The 16,008-nt window shown below is 32.8% G+C and overlaps 1 protein-coding gene across 2 annotated transcripts in view; it reads left to right on the top strand.

The window, feature by feature from the left end:
- Positions 1-13,914: 13,914 nt before the first annotated feature.
- Positions 13,915-16,008, top strand: part of LOC149545797 (uncharacterized) — a 47,254-nt gene continuing 45,160 nt past the window's right edge. For both annotated transcript variants that reach the window (XR_016353619.1, XM_089790843.1), the window contains exon 1: positions 13,915-14,608. Coding sequence is in view for 1 of the 2 variants with exons in the window: in XM_089790843.1 (XP_089646969.1) it covers positions 14,067-14,608 (542 nt within the window). In the remaining variant the exon portion in view is untranslated. The remainder of the gene's footprint in view (positions 14,609-16,008) is intronic.

Here is a 16,008-nt window from a genome sequence, read left to right as displayed (position 1 = left end):
ACCAGCAAGGATATATAAATAGTGCAACAAGCTCATTTGTACACTTCATAGTTGAATCACCTCTAACACTAGACCTGCCTGTATAAAATGGATACATGGTCTTCACCATAGTGGTGGAGACCTCTGTATCAATCCATCTATACTTCATAGTGCCGGTGACATTGTGAGAAAGAGAAGAATGAAAAGTCTCAATACTAATATAGTCATATGAGTTGTATGACTCAATCATCTAAATTATACCACACAACTCATCTGTCATAGTTTGTATCTTCTCGAGCTATTAGGGAGGGTGATAGAAGTCAAAAGTGTAGAATCTAGGGAGTTTAGTTCTGCCTTATGTTTGACTACATGCTAGTTCTATATCTTAAACATTCGATATGTTAAACTATCTAGGTTTACTATGTTAATGTTTTCTAAAATGTAATTAACTAATATTAATCTACATTAACTAAGTCTAATCTATGACTATAATTAAGTCTAATATACTCTATCTAACATATGATTTAACTATATATAAATAATTAAGTAATCTAAACAACTAACTAATAAAACACTTATAATACAATTAATTTAACTAATACTAACATGTAATATAACCAAAAAAAACTTTAAAAACACACACCTTTTTTCTAATTTAAAAAAGAACTTACCACTTACAACCAAAATACCCTAACCCACTCGATCAAATCCACAAACCACTACAATAAAAATGGTTTGCCAAAAGTGATTTTAGCGTATACATATTACCCCATCCTATTTTGACCAAACTCATTTTGATTTTAATCCTACTTGTCATGTCACAATAGAATCATGCCACGTACATATGACCGATAGGGTTATGACTGAAACCCTTTTAGTCATAACATGTCCAGTCATAACCCTCCAAGATATTCCAAATACTGACATGATTTTGTGCTTTTACCCTGTACAATTTGGTGCAAGTACAAGTTATTCAAGTTTATCCTATCTTTTATTATGCTAGAGGCATTCCCTACCTAAATTGGATGAGCCAATTTTAGAAATCAATGATTTACAATTTCTAAAAGACATAGAAGATGGAAAATACATCCTAATCATTCATTTTTATAGTAGATTTGTCATGTTTTACACACAAACCTGACTCACACAAGAGTAAGAAGTTCATCATTAATAGTTGATAGGTTAGTAGTAGGTGATGCAATTAATAATGGAAAAGATATACCACCATAAATGGAAGACCTATAATATTTCTCTCTTCTCTGCTATCTCTACATGTTTTCCACACATTTTTGAAAGCATCTCCTCCATTCTACAGTCAATTTCACAGTAAATTGACTTTTTTCATTATAGCCACTAGTTTTCCTTTGCATTATTTTGAGAGGAATTAGCATTTGATTAGGACTGGACTTAGCTTTAGGTTGTGACATTTGCTAAAAGTGAAAATTGGAAAGAATGGAAGAAAAAAGAGAAGAAAAATACAAACATATGATTTTATCATTGTTCACCACAAATTGTGGCTACATCCACACTACAAGGCAGATCTCTTATTAATGTAAAAGTCTAAACTTTACATCACAGTTGTCGCTTCAGCTCTTTGAATACAATCTAAATTAATGAACCTCCAATACACACACACACACACACACACACACACACACACACACACACACACACACACACACACACACACACATATATATATATAAAGTCTCAAGAGAAATGAAGAGACAAACAATTGGAGGGAAATAATAATAAATGAAAGATTGTTGGGCCTCACATGTACACCGAACAAACCACCACTTGAATTCCACCTACTGTAATATATGAGTCTCCCCTGAATTCACCTATTGTTGTTTCTTTACAATGCCAAGAGAACCTCAATAGAACTCAAACTTCTCCCATGGAACAACCTTTGTAATTCCATAAGCTGGATTCTCCTTGGTGTTAATCTTCAAGACCTAAAGTTTTCCCTCCTCAAGTTTACTTTGAATGAAATGATAACATACCACAATATGCTTAGTCCTGCTATGAAAAATTACATTTTTGGCTAAGTCAATGATACTTTTAGTATCACAATACGAGATTGATCCTTGCTAAGGATAACCAAAATCAACAAATAGACATTGCAACCAAATCAAATCATTTTCTCCTTTTGTGAGAGCAATGTATTCAGCCTCGGTAGTAGAAAGTGAGACCACTTGTTGCAACTTCGATGTCCAACTGATCACTACTCTAACAAAGGTAAATACATAACCATTAGTAGATCTTCTATTATCTAAATTTTTAGCCATATCTAAATCAATATAACCTCTGAGTCAAGTGTCTTTGCCATCAAAACACAATACTAAATCAGGAGTTCCCTTAAGATATCTTAAGATCCACTTAACTACATCCTAATGTTGTTTACCTAGATTTATCATAAATTTTCTAACAACCCCCACTGCTTGGGCAATATCTAGATGAGTTCAAACCATTGAATACATAAGACTACCCACTGCTAAAGAATATGGGATGTTCTTCATGTAGTTTTGTCCTTCTTGTGTCTTGGGACACATGGTTAAAGATAATCTAAAATTATCAAAAAGAGGATTGCTGACCGGTTTGGCATCCACCATGCCAAATATTTCTAATACCTTGAAAACATAGTGTTCTTGAGAAATATTTATTTCCCTCTTGTGTCTATCATGGATAATATTCATGCCAAGTATCCATTTTTCTGCCCCTAAGTCCTTCATGGAAAATCTTTCTAACAACTTTTCTTTCAATTATGAAATCAACTTCATAGATGAGTCGATGACAAGAATGTCATCAACATAGAGAAATAAAAGAATAAAGGAACCATTAGGTAACTTCTTGTAGTAGACACATGGATCAGATTCACATTTAATGAAGTTATTTTCAATCATGAATTAATCGAACTTGAGGTACCACTGCCTCAGAGCTTGCTTGAGAGCATACAAGCTCTTCCTCAATCTACAATATAAGTTTTCTTTACCACATTTAATAAATCCCTCGAGCTACATCATGAAGATTTCTTCATTCAGATCACCATGGAGAAATGTCAATAATCATTTTGACATCCAACTCTTCAAGCTCAAGATCATGAGTAGCAACTAAACCAAGAATAGCCTGGATTGTAGTCATCTTGACCATGGGTGAGAAGATTTCATTAAAATCTATGCCCTTTTGCTGATTAAAACCTTTAACAACTATGTTGGCTTTATACTGCTTATGATTTTTGCCTTCATCTTTCAACTGCTAAATCCATCAATCTTTTAGTGCTTTCTGATTTAGTGGCAAAGAAGCCAAATCCAAAGTTTCTTTTTGCAATAGAGAATCCATCTCTTCCTGCATCACTGCCTTCCATTTGTAAGAATCTGATGCTTTGCGAGATTCTTTGAAGCTTGTTGGTTCAACTTGGTCTGAAAGAAAAAGTTATGGCTCTGCTTCTTCAGAGTACAAGAGTTCATAATCATAGAATCAAGTAGGAAGCCTTCTCTATCTTGTAGATTCCCTCCATCCTTAAGCATTTTCATTATGATCAAAATGTCCCTTTTCTTTATCCTGGGAGTTTGGTGTTTGGAGTTCAAAGTCACTATCCTTTGAAGATGTGCAATGCTTCTTTTGAGTTTGGTTTTGATCAATTACTTTTTTTTATAGTCCCCATACTAGGATCATGTCTCTATTGAGTTTGGTTTTGATCAATTACTTTTTTTGAGTTTGGTTTTGATATTCATGTTCTACATCAAAATGACTTCTCTATTGCAAAGGAAGCCTGCTACTGAAATTTTCACTACGATTTTTGCCAATGGAAGTATGGACATAGTCCTAATTGTGTCTACCTTCTATTGTATATCCTTTATCAACTTGACCTTGGCGAATATCAAAGACTTGCAATAGAGGATTATCGTGCACTTCTATTTGACTCGTACAGATTCCATGCTGCTAATCATGACCAAAATTGGTCAAATGTGAATGCTTGGCACTGAGGAACAACACAATTTTGATAAAAAGGAGTATTTTTAGAGTGTTTCCTAGAGTCACTCATATGTTTGTTAAAACAGGGGATTTGAAGTCTGCATGTTGCCATTGAGCTATGAATAGGAACATGGATGTAAGATGAGGGTTGTGGATGAGTAACATGGTCTATGTGTGCTTCACACTAGTCAATGCTAGTAGAGGTCAGTTCATGTGAGCCATGTGATATGGGATCCAATTGGGATATGGAAATATCACCGATTCTTCCATCGTGAATTGTGAGTGGAGCATGTGTATTGTCCATGTCTCTGTCTACATCCAAGGTGTGATGGAAGTGGTCGATTATATGTGTGGATGGTCTAACATTTGGAAGTCATTGCACAGACTTGACTGTTGAATCACTCTTAGTGTAGTGTGGTGAAGACCATAGGTGAGGCTCCTGTGTGGAGTCCACCTCACCCATGAGTGACATGCACTTTACAAAATTGGCAGGGAGAGTGCCTTACTCAATGTATTTTCCATTTTCTTTGTACCCAAACAAAGGATTAGCTTCTCTATTTTGATTGTAATTTGAGGATGGGATGTTATCACTTTGACTATGACAATCAAAATTTTGTTCACCATTTTCATCATATTGATTCACATACTTGTATAAGAGGAGGAAAGAGGGGCAGGAGCTAAAAATGAAGTAGGAGATAGAATACTTGAAGAAACATTATTCTGATTTCTATCAGCATTTATATTATTATCAATAACAAGGAAAGGGGATACTGTATTTTCTTCCTTATGAAATGCTATAAATACCTTCTCATTAAAGACGACATCTCTACTTCTGATAATTTTCTTACCAACTGGAGCCCAAATTCTAAAACTAAACTAGTCTTCACCATAGCTCACAAATATACCTCTTTGTGATTTTGGATCAAGCTTCCTTCTTTTCTCCTTTGGAACATGTGCATAAGCTTCACATCCAAACACCTAGATGTGAGAATGTGAGATTTTCTTTCCCAACCATTCTTCCTTTGGTATGCCAAAGTCCAACTAAGAAGAGGGACTTTGGTTGATTAAGTATACTATTCTACTACATGCCTCTACCCAAAACTCCTTCCCTAAACTAACATTAGAAAGCATACAACGAGATTTCTCAAGGATTTTTCTAATCATCCTCTCCATTGCTCCATTTTCTTGCAGGGTGAATGGAAAAATCCCAATTCTACAAATGCCATTATCCACGCAAAATGAATCAAACTCCATTTCAAAGCATAATTCTCCAACATTTTCCATTTGTAAGAACTTTATTTTGTGACCAATCTAATTCTTAACTAAAGCCTTAAAGATTTTAAACTTGCTGAAAACATCAAATTTCTTATGAAATATGTGAATCCGTACCTTTCTTGTGTAATCATTAAGGAAAGTGATGAAGAAGTTTGCCCCTCCAATAGAGCTTTCCTTGGTGGATCCGAACACATCAGAATAGACAAGTGTCGAACAAGTACCTTTCTTTTCATATCCAGTCCTTAAGAAGCTAACCCACTTTTTTTTTCCATAGAGAGGATGTTCACAAAATCATAAGTCAACTGATTTCAACCGAGGTAATTGCTCCCTTTTATGCATAATAGCAAGGCCTTTTTTACTCATGTAATCGAGCCTTTGGTGCCACAATTTTGAATTTCTATCTTCAACTATCATGGCATCCCCCACTTCACTAATATTTTCTACAATATATAAACTCCCAATCTTGTCTCCTTTTGCAACTAACATGGATCCTTTTATGACTTTCCATGAATTAGTTAGAGAATTGACAAAACGTTGTGCATATAGCTAACTTATGAGAATCAAATTTATTTTTAGTTTTGGAACATGATGCACATTTTTTAATAGCCATTTAACACCTCCTTTCAAAGATAATAAAATATCTCCTTTGCCTACTATTTCACATGCTTTATTATCACCCAAGTATATTTCACTAAACTTACCTTCTTGATAATTCGAGTAGTATTCCGTACATGAAGAGGTATGTAATAAAGTGCCAAAATCCAAAACCCATGAGGCTAAAGTAGTATTAGTTGTAGATAAAATTAGTACATTGTCATCTTTATCACAAATGGTGTTGGCTTGACTTTCTCGCACTCGTTCTTGTTCTCTTTTATAACCTCTACAATCCTTTTCCACGTGACCACTTTTTCCACAAAACCAACAATCTCCTCCTTTCCTTTTCCTTGACTCTGAACACCTAGCTCATTTTGATCTTCTATGATTTTTTATTCTACCTCTATTTTGGCTTCTTCCTCTATTTTTTATGCTCACCGTTGTCAAGGCTTCACTGGATGAGGATTCCTTATTGCTTCTCCGTATATCCTCACTAAGTAGAATTTTCATTACTTCATCATAGACCAGCTTGCTCTTTAAGGAGTTAGAAGTACTAAAGTCTACGATAACAATGGGATCCACGATGTTAGGTAATAAACACAACAAGATGATAGTTTTAGATTCAGCATCTTGTTTCATACCCACTGAGGTTGTTTGACATAATAAAGTGTTCAAATCATTTATGTAATTTGACATCGCAGTCTCATCCTTCATTTTTAACTTGTAGAGCTTCTTTATAATGAATATTTTATTTGTAGCTAAGAGTGTTTCATACACACTTTGAAGTTTATCCCAAACTTCCTTGGTCATAGATTCGTTATGTACATTAAATACAACATTCTATGATAAAGAAAGAAATATTATTGTCTTTTCTTTTATCAGTTTTATCCTAGCCTTCATCCTTCATTGCAACTAGTTTCTTTTCTTTTCAATCAATTGCTACTGCCAAGTCTTTCTTGACTAGCAACGAACATATCAAAACTTTCCACAAACTAAAATTCTATCCTAAGAATTTTTGCACTTTCAAATCTTCCATGACTCTGAATTTTCAAACATCAAAATCAATTCCAATGACTACACCAAGCTCTGATACCAATTGTGAAGTTTGTTGAAAGTGCAAACTAGAAAGAACAGAACAACAAAGAGAAGAAAAACACAAACACGCGACTTTATCATGGTTCACCACAAATTGTGGTACATCCACACTACAAGGAAGTATTAATGTAAAAGTCTAAACTTTACATCCATAGTTGTAGCTTCATCTCTTTGAATACAATCGAAATTAATGAACCTCCAATACACACACACACACACACACACACACACACACACACAAAGTCTCAAGAGAAATGAAGAGACAAACAATTGGAGGGAAACAATAATAAATGAAAGATTTTTGGGCTTCACATGTACACCCAACATAGGTAGTATTTGTCAATTTCTTTACTGGATTTAGGAGTTGTAGGTTCTAGATTTTTGGGCAAATTTTGGGAGTAGGGAGCTATAATGAGCTAAAACTTAGGTTTGTGAGTAGATTCTAGATTTTGTGATCCAAAACTAGCTAGTTTAGACAAAATGAAGCATTTAGATTTCCTTAAATAAATCACCAATTCACAAGCTCCTAGGTGTAGACACCTAAATCTGATTACACCACTTTGGTAATCCTATTTAGCTATCTCTAAAGGCATCATTAATTAAATTCCTATTTAATTAATCCTTTTCCATCCCCTAGCTGATTAATTTAATTAATCATCTATAGTCCTAATTGATAAATCAAATAACCTATTATTTATCAATTAAATCCTATTCTCCTATCTAATTCCAAATCCCAAATTTATTAAAATCTATTTGATAAATAAAACCCTCAAATCTAATAGCCCCTAACCTATCTTAAATCCTCCATTTAGCCTAATCCACCCCATCCACCCATACTAACCTAGCTTAGCCACTAACTCACCCACCCTCATGAATGCCATCCACTTGCATCCCTCTAACATCCTTAATCTAATCCTAACCCAAGCCTAATCCTCCCGTAACCTTATCACATTCCCTAAGTGAGCTTAAGACTTTCCTAAACCAAACCAAAGTCTCCTCCCTCAAAATATCCCAACCATAAAACTTTATCCCAACCACAAAGCCTTCAATACTCTTACATCCTCACTCATGACTCTTACATACTCAACCACCCTCATTAAGCCTTTGACCAACCCTTATCCTATCCTCTCACACCCATCCTCCTTATGACAAGTGTCACCTCCCTATTGGTGCTAAACAAGCACAATCCATGTGCTCCCCTTTAAGTGCATCTTAGCCCTCCTTAAGCTTTCATCTCTCCTTGCATCTTAGCCCTCCATCCCTCAAACCCTTGGCCTATAAATTGAACCCTCCTCTACTAAAATCATCCACCTTCCATGCAAAGTTATAATGCTATTTTGAGAGATCATAAACTACCAAAATACCATTATAATGGCAAAATCACTCCATGACTCCATTGTTGAAACCTTGTTTCACTCACCCCATCCATCCATTTGAAGTTTCAGCAATATTATTGAGCATACATCTACATCAAAGGATGCATCTACAACATCAAGGAGGCTTTTGGAGTGATCTTGCTCTTAGTTTGCACTCTCTTACACCTTCTTTTGTCTAATCTTATATGGGAATATAGTTTTATGTTTGTGAATGTTTTCCTTATTGCTAATGTTCTTTGCACACTAAATCTTGTTCTACACTAGGTACCACACATCTTACCCATAGATCAAGAAGAACATTAAAAAAATGGAGCTTAAAATAAAAAAATAAGAAAATAAAAATTATATATATATACACAACTAGTTGTAGTGTCTAATTTGAATAGCAGAAATATGTTACAAGATCCAACAACATCATGTATATTATCCCCCTTCAACTATTGATGGTGAATTTATTCAACATTGAAGGAATTTTTTTACAAATAAGGCATCTAAATAATGAGTCTAATAAAAATTTTGAGGATAAAAAGGCTTTCTTATGTTGCAACCCTTGCTTAGCTTCCCCTCAATCTCAATGAAATCCTCCAAAAGGCATTGATCACATATTCTAATTCTCCTCTTCATTTCTTTTTTGGTTGTGCAAAAAAATGAAATGTCATGTGTTTGGATCAAACTCTCCTTATTGAGCTCTATAGAAAGAAAATTTAAAGATGATGGGCATTCTAATTAATTCATACGATAAAGTAGAATTTGCATTCTTGTATTTTCCCATAGAATTATTAAATTTTTAAACCTATTTTATATATCGTTTGATATGTTTGTAGCTAGGATATGATTACACATTTTGCTAGTAATTGTTGTGGCCAAATTGACCACTCATTCTCTGAAGACTTATTTGTCATACAATTGGGTCAGTCATATGAGTAGGTGGGTGCACTTAAGGTGAGTGCTCTCAATGCATTTGACAATGTAAGACAACTTTTATGTTATTCATATATATTATTACATATTAATGTACTTGAGTCTAAGTATGCTCCATGTAATACTATGTTGACATAATTCTTGGGCAATGTGTAGATAGTAAACTAAAATGTTCATATCTTACTAAGGGGGACAAATCATATTTTATCTCTCCAAACTTTTCTTATATTTTATGTTTTAGTTAGTTGTTTAATCAATAAAAAATGTGTATGTAGTTGTATGAGATACAATTCCAACAAAATTAGTATATTGTGGTTATTCAATCAACTTGTTACCAGATGAATTATTTAGAGACCACCTACAATGTTAGTAGAACAAAAAATTTAAAATGCTAGTGACATAATCATGTATCCATCGAAGCTATGCTTTTGTATTGATTGGTAGACCACCAAGTTCAATATGAAATGGCTAAAAATGTAAAACAACATAGATTTAAGGAAAATGTTTTTTTTTAAATGTTATAGGAACACCATGTTGTACAACACACTCACATTATAACATTGAAAAGAGTCACACACAATTGACAATGAGAACAAGTAGCCATCCAAATAATAGTTAAAATTAAATAACATAACTTCTGGAATTAGACAATTAGACCTATGATAAAAGCCATTGTGCTAGATGCAACACCTATTAATAGTTCTAAAGTGCTCACTTATTTCTAGCCATTTTACTTAGAGCTCATCACTAAATCACTTGTATTGTTATACAAACCCACTAAAGTTTTTTTCAAGTTGAAGGAGTATGTTAACACTCCATGAAAATATATTGCAGATCCCTTTCAACTATACAACCATATATGAAAAGACTACAAAAATATTTGCACTAGAAGATATTTAGAAAAATATATGTACTTCAATAGAATTTAACTTTTAGGGAACTTAGAATCTCTGGCAATATATACTATGACTATGGTTGTTTAGTTTTTGTAGTCAATTTGTGCATTCCATAATGTCATCTTATTTCAATTAGAAATGCAACATTAACGCTCTCCATTGTAGAACAAACACCTTCAACAAATCAAAAGATCTAGAGATTGTAGAACATCCCCAATAGTTATCATGCCTCAAAGTAATATTATTTTCCCATACTTAATCAACCCTATAACTAGTAGATGAATAGGAGGAGCCAATGCATGGTCTTTCAATGGTAATGCTTAAATACCATATATTTTCACAAAATCTTGATAAGTGATGTTGAATCCATTTCATAAACTACAACTCGTTACTCGGGCATGGAATGGTGATTCATGGCATGCAAATCAAGCCTATATTGCATATTTCACTCTATCTCAAGTGTAGATTAGTGTACCCAATAGGCACGTAGGTCCACAAATTGAACTGAATAATTAACAAATATTGTAGTCAATAGCAGTAGATATTTATCCTATATCTAAAATCTAGAAGAGATAATCAACATATCTAATAAATCTTTCTATTTGACTCAATTTTTAGGAAATGAAATATATTTTTCAATTTAGTTTTAAGTTCAATGTATATTAACTAATATTTAATAATTTTTAAAATTTACACAATTCAAACTAAAATATTTCGTTAGAGAAAGTTATCTCAAACTATTACTATAGTATATGGAACTATATATATTTAAAATAATACATATATATAATTTTATATATATACATATATATAATTATATATATATATAATTTTAAATTTAATTTCACATGATTTTAAATTTTAAATAATAATATAAAATTCTTTTTAAATTTATTGTGGTAGCTTGTAAGATTGGGTTTTTTATAGGCAAGAGTGTATAACACAACAATAAGTTGTGAGCCTCTCATTGGGGAGGACTTGGGTTTGAATCTACTTGAGATTAATACATAATAATAATTAATCTTAGAAATAATAATAAATGAATAATAAATAATGTAGGCTTTGACCAATTTCCTATCCAAATAAAAGGTTGTTTTTTTCATATTTTTGTTGAAATTCAACTGTATATTCACTTATTAAGTTTTAAAGTGAAATTTTAAATTTTAAAAGATATTTCAAAATCTTATTACAATGTCAACAATATCTTTATAATTAAAATTGCAAGTTTACATTTGATTTTATCTTGGAATTATAATTTAAAAATATTTCTATTTATAAAATTCAAAATAGTATCCACACAATTATAAGGTTATATGTTAATTAGAGAAAATCAACTATGTGTACAAGGAAATAAATAACATAATGTAATTTGAGATTCTCAAACATGAGGAAAAATAAGTGTACACAAGGGAAGTGAGAAAATAGATATAAAGCTAACTAACAGACATTTAGTAACTTAATTTATTTTCAACAAAAGATTGACACACCTATGTCATTTCTAAATGATGTCCTTGGTATTTTCTTATATATAAATTCCAAACTATCACTTAGTAAAATTATGAATTGCATGTCAAATGTTGTACTTTTGAAGATTGGTTGAGAAGTTAGCATTGAAGGGTTGGGGGGAACAAAAAAAAGGAAATGAGAGAGAACTAGCACAAAGAGTTAGGAAAAATAGAGAGTGAAATATAGGGAGAAATAAGAGAGACATTTTTAAGGAGGAGATGGAGAGACAGAAAGAGATAGAGGGATAGTCAAAAGGAGTGGCATACTTAAAAGTACATAAGAATATAAATATCAAATGTTGTAGTCATAATGAGCTTGATAAAATGTGTATAAAAAATATGGAAGCATTGACAAAGAAAGTGAATTATTTTAAAGAATGCATCAATGAAATGTGGTCATATGGAATTATAATACTGCAGTTGTTGGACACACAAGATAAGGGTTTAGACAATTTCAAGCAAATACAATTGGTACGTGTGTACTCAAAATCTATAACCTTTGCCTACATCTCATCTCCCTTTGTCAAAATAGGAGCTTTAGAACATAGCATGAACACTCGTCAAAGCATAAGGATATATCAATAATATTAGATGTTATAGAAGTAACTATCTTGGTTGGTATGCTTCCAAATGTGGAAGCATAATGGGGCATTTGAACTGATTGATAGAATTACTCAAAAATATGTGCTTTCATTATACTAATGACATAATGAAGAAAACTAAAATGTAAATTTTGCAATAAAGGAACATTTTCATAAGAGATCAAGTTGAGTATACTTTCAGAGCCACTACCTCATAATAAGTTATTTGATATGAATAATTTTAAAACTTATTAGATGATAATTCTTCCAATACATATGTATCTAGACACCAATTAAAGACAATGGTCATACTATATATTTTCTTGTAGATATTTTTTGTAGTTGTGTCTTTCTTTCCAGGTTATATTGAAATGATATTGTACACTAAAACATTTACTTTTAATAGAACATAGAATTATTAATACACAAGCAACATGTCAGTGCAAACATGTATGGAGTCGAGCATGAATTACAATTATTAACTTTTTGGTGTAATTATCAACATGGCCTATAAATGCAAAGTTATTGTATGAGAAAATTACAAAATAATTACTTAAGTTACATAAAAATTGCCTAAACATTGTTAAATTCATGGGAAATAAATGACATTGCAATCAAGAAGAAATATTAAAATGCATGGTCCCTCTAAAGATCGTGTTTTCAAATATTTTCTCATAGAGCATGTGCATGATGAAAGAGGAAGAGGGTGTCACAATTTGGTGAGAATTTATTCCAAGAATCTATTTCATTTATAGAACTTGACAACTCTTGTTGAAAGTGTTTCTAAATGCTTGGACAATCTCGTGAAATGAAACATTGAAAGAATGTAAAGCTCAATGGATAAGAGGAAGATACAAATGAATTCAAATACTAAAATCATTATAAAAACCCATAGTCTTAGTGAATTTGGGTGCATTCTCATTTATTTCAACCTCTAATGATAATCACCCATTGAAAACCCCTAGTTCTCAATAAACCTAGAAAACTCAAATGTCCCTTAGTCCAAACAAACCCGATATGCCTATACACTCTAAACCAATTGAACTAAGAATAGACCGCCACTTGGTAGACTAATGCATTTAGACGATCACAAGCAAGTGGAGAATCACAATGTGATATGCACATGTCACATTTTATAATTAAAACCTTATAATTAATCTTTCTTTAGTTCTATGCAATTATGTAATCTCTTTCCTTCCTATTATGCATTACGCCATTTTTTTCCCCTAAGAAAATACTTTGTTGATTAAGTGTAGTTGATGTTCCAATAGATAATTATTATTCTATAGGAACATAGATCCACTACTTTTATCTTTTTAATTCATCTTCAATATATCTACCCATTGCACACCTACTAGTTTAGTCTATCTCATCTTTTCTTTAGCTGTAATATTGTTTTGATGTAATAATTGTGAGAGGACAAGAATTCCTGTGTGGGCTTTCATATTGTTGTCTGGAGTAAAAACTCCAAAGTAAAAATCAGTCGACCTACGGATTTTCACATGCTCTAGTGCGTATTCTCCAATACTTGTCTCCTCTTTCCACGTGCCTTTGTCCGTATGGCAAAAGAAAAAGCTGAAAACTTTAATAAAGCACATACGGCCTTTCACATGGCTTAGTGGGCCGAGTCAGGGAAAGAGGGCTGAGGGAAGTTTCCTCGCTCCTTCCACATCCCTTTTCCGTACAAATACTATTTACCTACTCGGTCTTTGCCAAGCTTTTTTCGTGCTGCTTTCGACCATTATCTTCATATGCAATTCAAGTCCATCTGCTCTTCATCACACCATTCTCTAGCAAACATTCCTGCGTTAAGCCAACGTTGTCTATTTTCTGTCAAAGTTTCCCTGTGAACCATTGTTCTTTCTAATGGCATCTTCATCTAGCAGCAGCGGTGCTTTTGATGCAATAATCCAATCTGCTTCTACTTTTGTTGCATCCTCATCTGGAACCAAACATCCACCCTTCAATGTCTTTATAAACCATCGTGGAAAAGATGTTAAGCATACCTTAGCCAGAAGGATCTACGAATCCCTTAATGACACGGGGGTTAAAGTATTTCTGGACGAACCTGAGCTCAAGTATGGTGATTTACTGCCTAAAGCTTTAGAAGAAGCCATGGCTACTGCTACAATTTATATAGCTATATTCTCTGAGCATTATGCAGAATCCCCCTGGTGCTTGGCTGAACTGGAATACATGGTCAAAACCCGCAGAACTATTATCCCCATCTTCTACAAAGTTGATCCTTCTGTTTTAAGATGGACCGTTGCTGGAGCAGAAAAAACATATATAGAAGCTTTTCGCCGTCACGAAGAGAGCAACCGATACGCTCCAGAAGCGCTGCAGCGGTGGAAAGAGGCACTGCAAGAAGCTTCACTCTGTATGGGCCCCATCATTAAAAGTATTGAGTAAGTACAATAATACTCTTAATTCCCTCAAAGTTTTGACAGTGACGTCTGTTTACACTCGCTCAGAAAATACCATTTTAACGTTGTTCACTTGCTGTGAATTCTTTCACTTACAAAATTAAATTTATTTATAGATAGTATTTGCATGAAAAGGAGTAATGATTAGTAAATAGAATTATTATGTACCATGGGCAAGCTATTGGGTCATTAAGAAATACTAGACAATTTAAAATGGTTTTAAAAAGTTTTTTTCTTGATTTTATATATGATTTTGAATGTCAAGTCCATCATCAATGTGGAGTGTTTCTTTCTGTAATACCATTTCATGGGATTTATGTATTTGGACAATAGGTAAAACTTTATTATCATCTTGGTGTTATAGTAGCTTCTTGTGAATGTGGCATCAGCTATTGCACCCACTTAAACAAACTGAATTATTTTTCCAAGAGTTTCCTCTCCATATTTGTCCTCTCCAAAGTACTATTTATCAAATTGTTCATAAGTGGGGAGAAAATTTTCCCCTCACATCCAACTATTTATAATTATTTATCATACTAGCACTTGCACCTGAAAGAGATGCAAGGGTTATGTCGATAGTTTTTTTTTTTAAAGACATTCAAAAGATGTAAATTTAAAACAAATATTTCTAATTGATAGTGTAGATTATATATAAAGAATAGAGGGATATAAATTTGACATTTCTCTTTGGAGGTAAAATAAATAAATGTAAAACTATATTATTTGATTTAATGCAAGACATCGAGTTCAAGAGTTGATTTGAATTGCACATTTTATTATTTTTATTGAAATTGTAAATAGAAATGTAACAATACACATAAATCTCATCAAGGAGGCACATCGAATACATAAATATGTACCAAAGAATAAGATGAGAAGATAGAACAAGTCACAAAAGATAAATCATAATGATGTAACTACAAGGATCATCCAATGTTAGAATAGACAGTCTTGAAACATATCTCAATGGTAAAGTTCACGTTATTTTTTGATTGATGGAACCCAAAAATGTCCACTCCCTCAGTGTTGAGGATATAAAAATAGACTTCATACTTGATTTGAATTGCACATTTTTTGATTTATTTTGAAATTGTAAGTAGAAACATAATAGGAGTCTTATTTGTGGCAAGGCAGCAAAGACTTGTACGTAAGCAAAAAAAAAAAAAGGGATTAATTCTTTATAAGAAGTAGAAATGAGGCAATTGTAGGAAATGTAGTAGTCGTAAAATCTAGAAGCAATCAAAAGATACCTGAAATACTTGAAAGTTTCTTGAGCATTTTTTTGTGTGTGAACACCTTTGAATCCAACAAGTGTCAACCTATAGATAAGAGTAGTGAATTACTTAGGAAGCCACACAAACACACAAGTAAATGGAAATGAT

Source organism: Cupressus sempervirens, chromosome 7, assembly GCF_028749045.1.
Source record: "Cupressus sempervirens isolate cs-2001-9-10 chromosome 7, ASM2874904v1, whole genome shotgun sequence".
Classification (NCBI taxonomy): domain Eukaryota; kingdom Viridiplantae; phylum Streptophyta; class Pinopsida; order Cupressales; family Cupressaceae; genus Cupressus; species Cupressus sempervirens.
The sequence above is the reverse complement of the archived record's forward strand: the minus strand, read 5'-3'. Positions and strand labels throughout refer to the sequence as shown.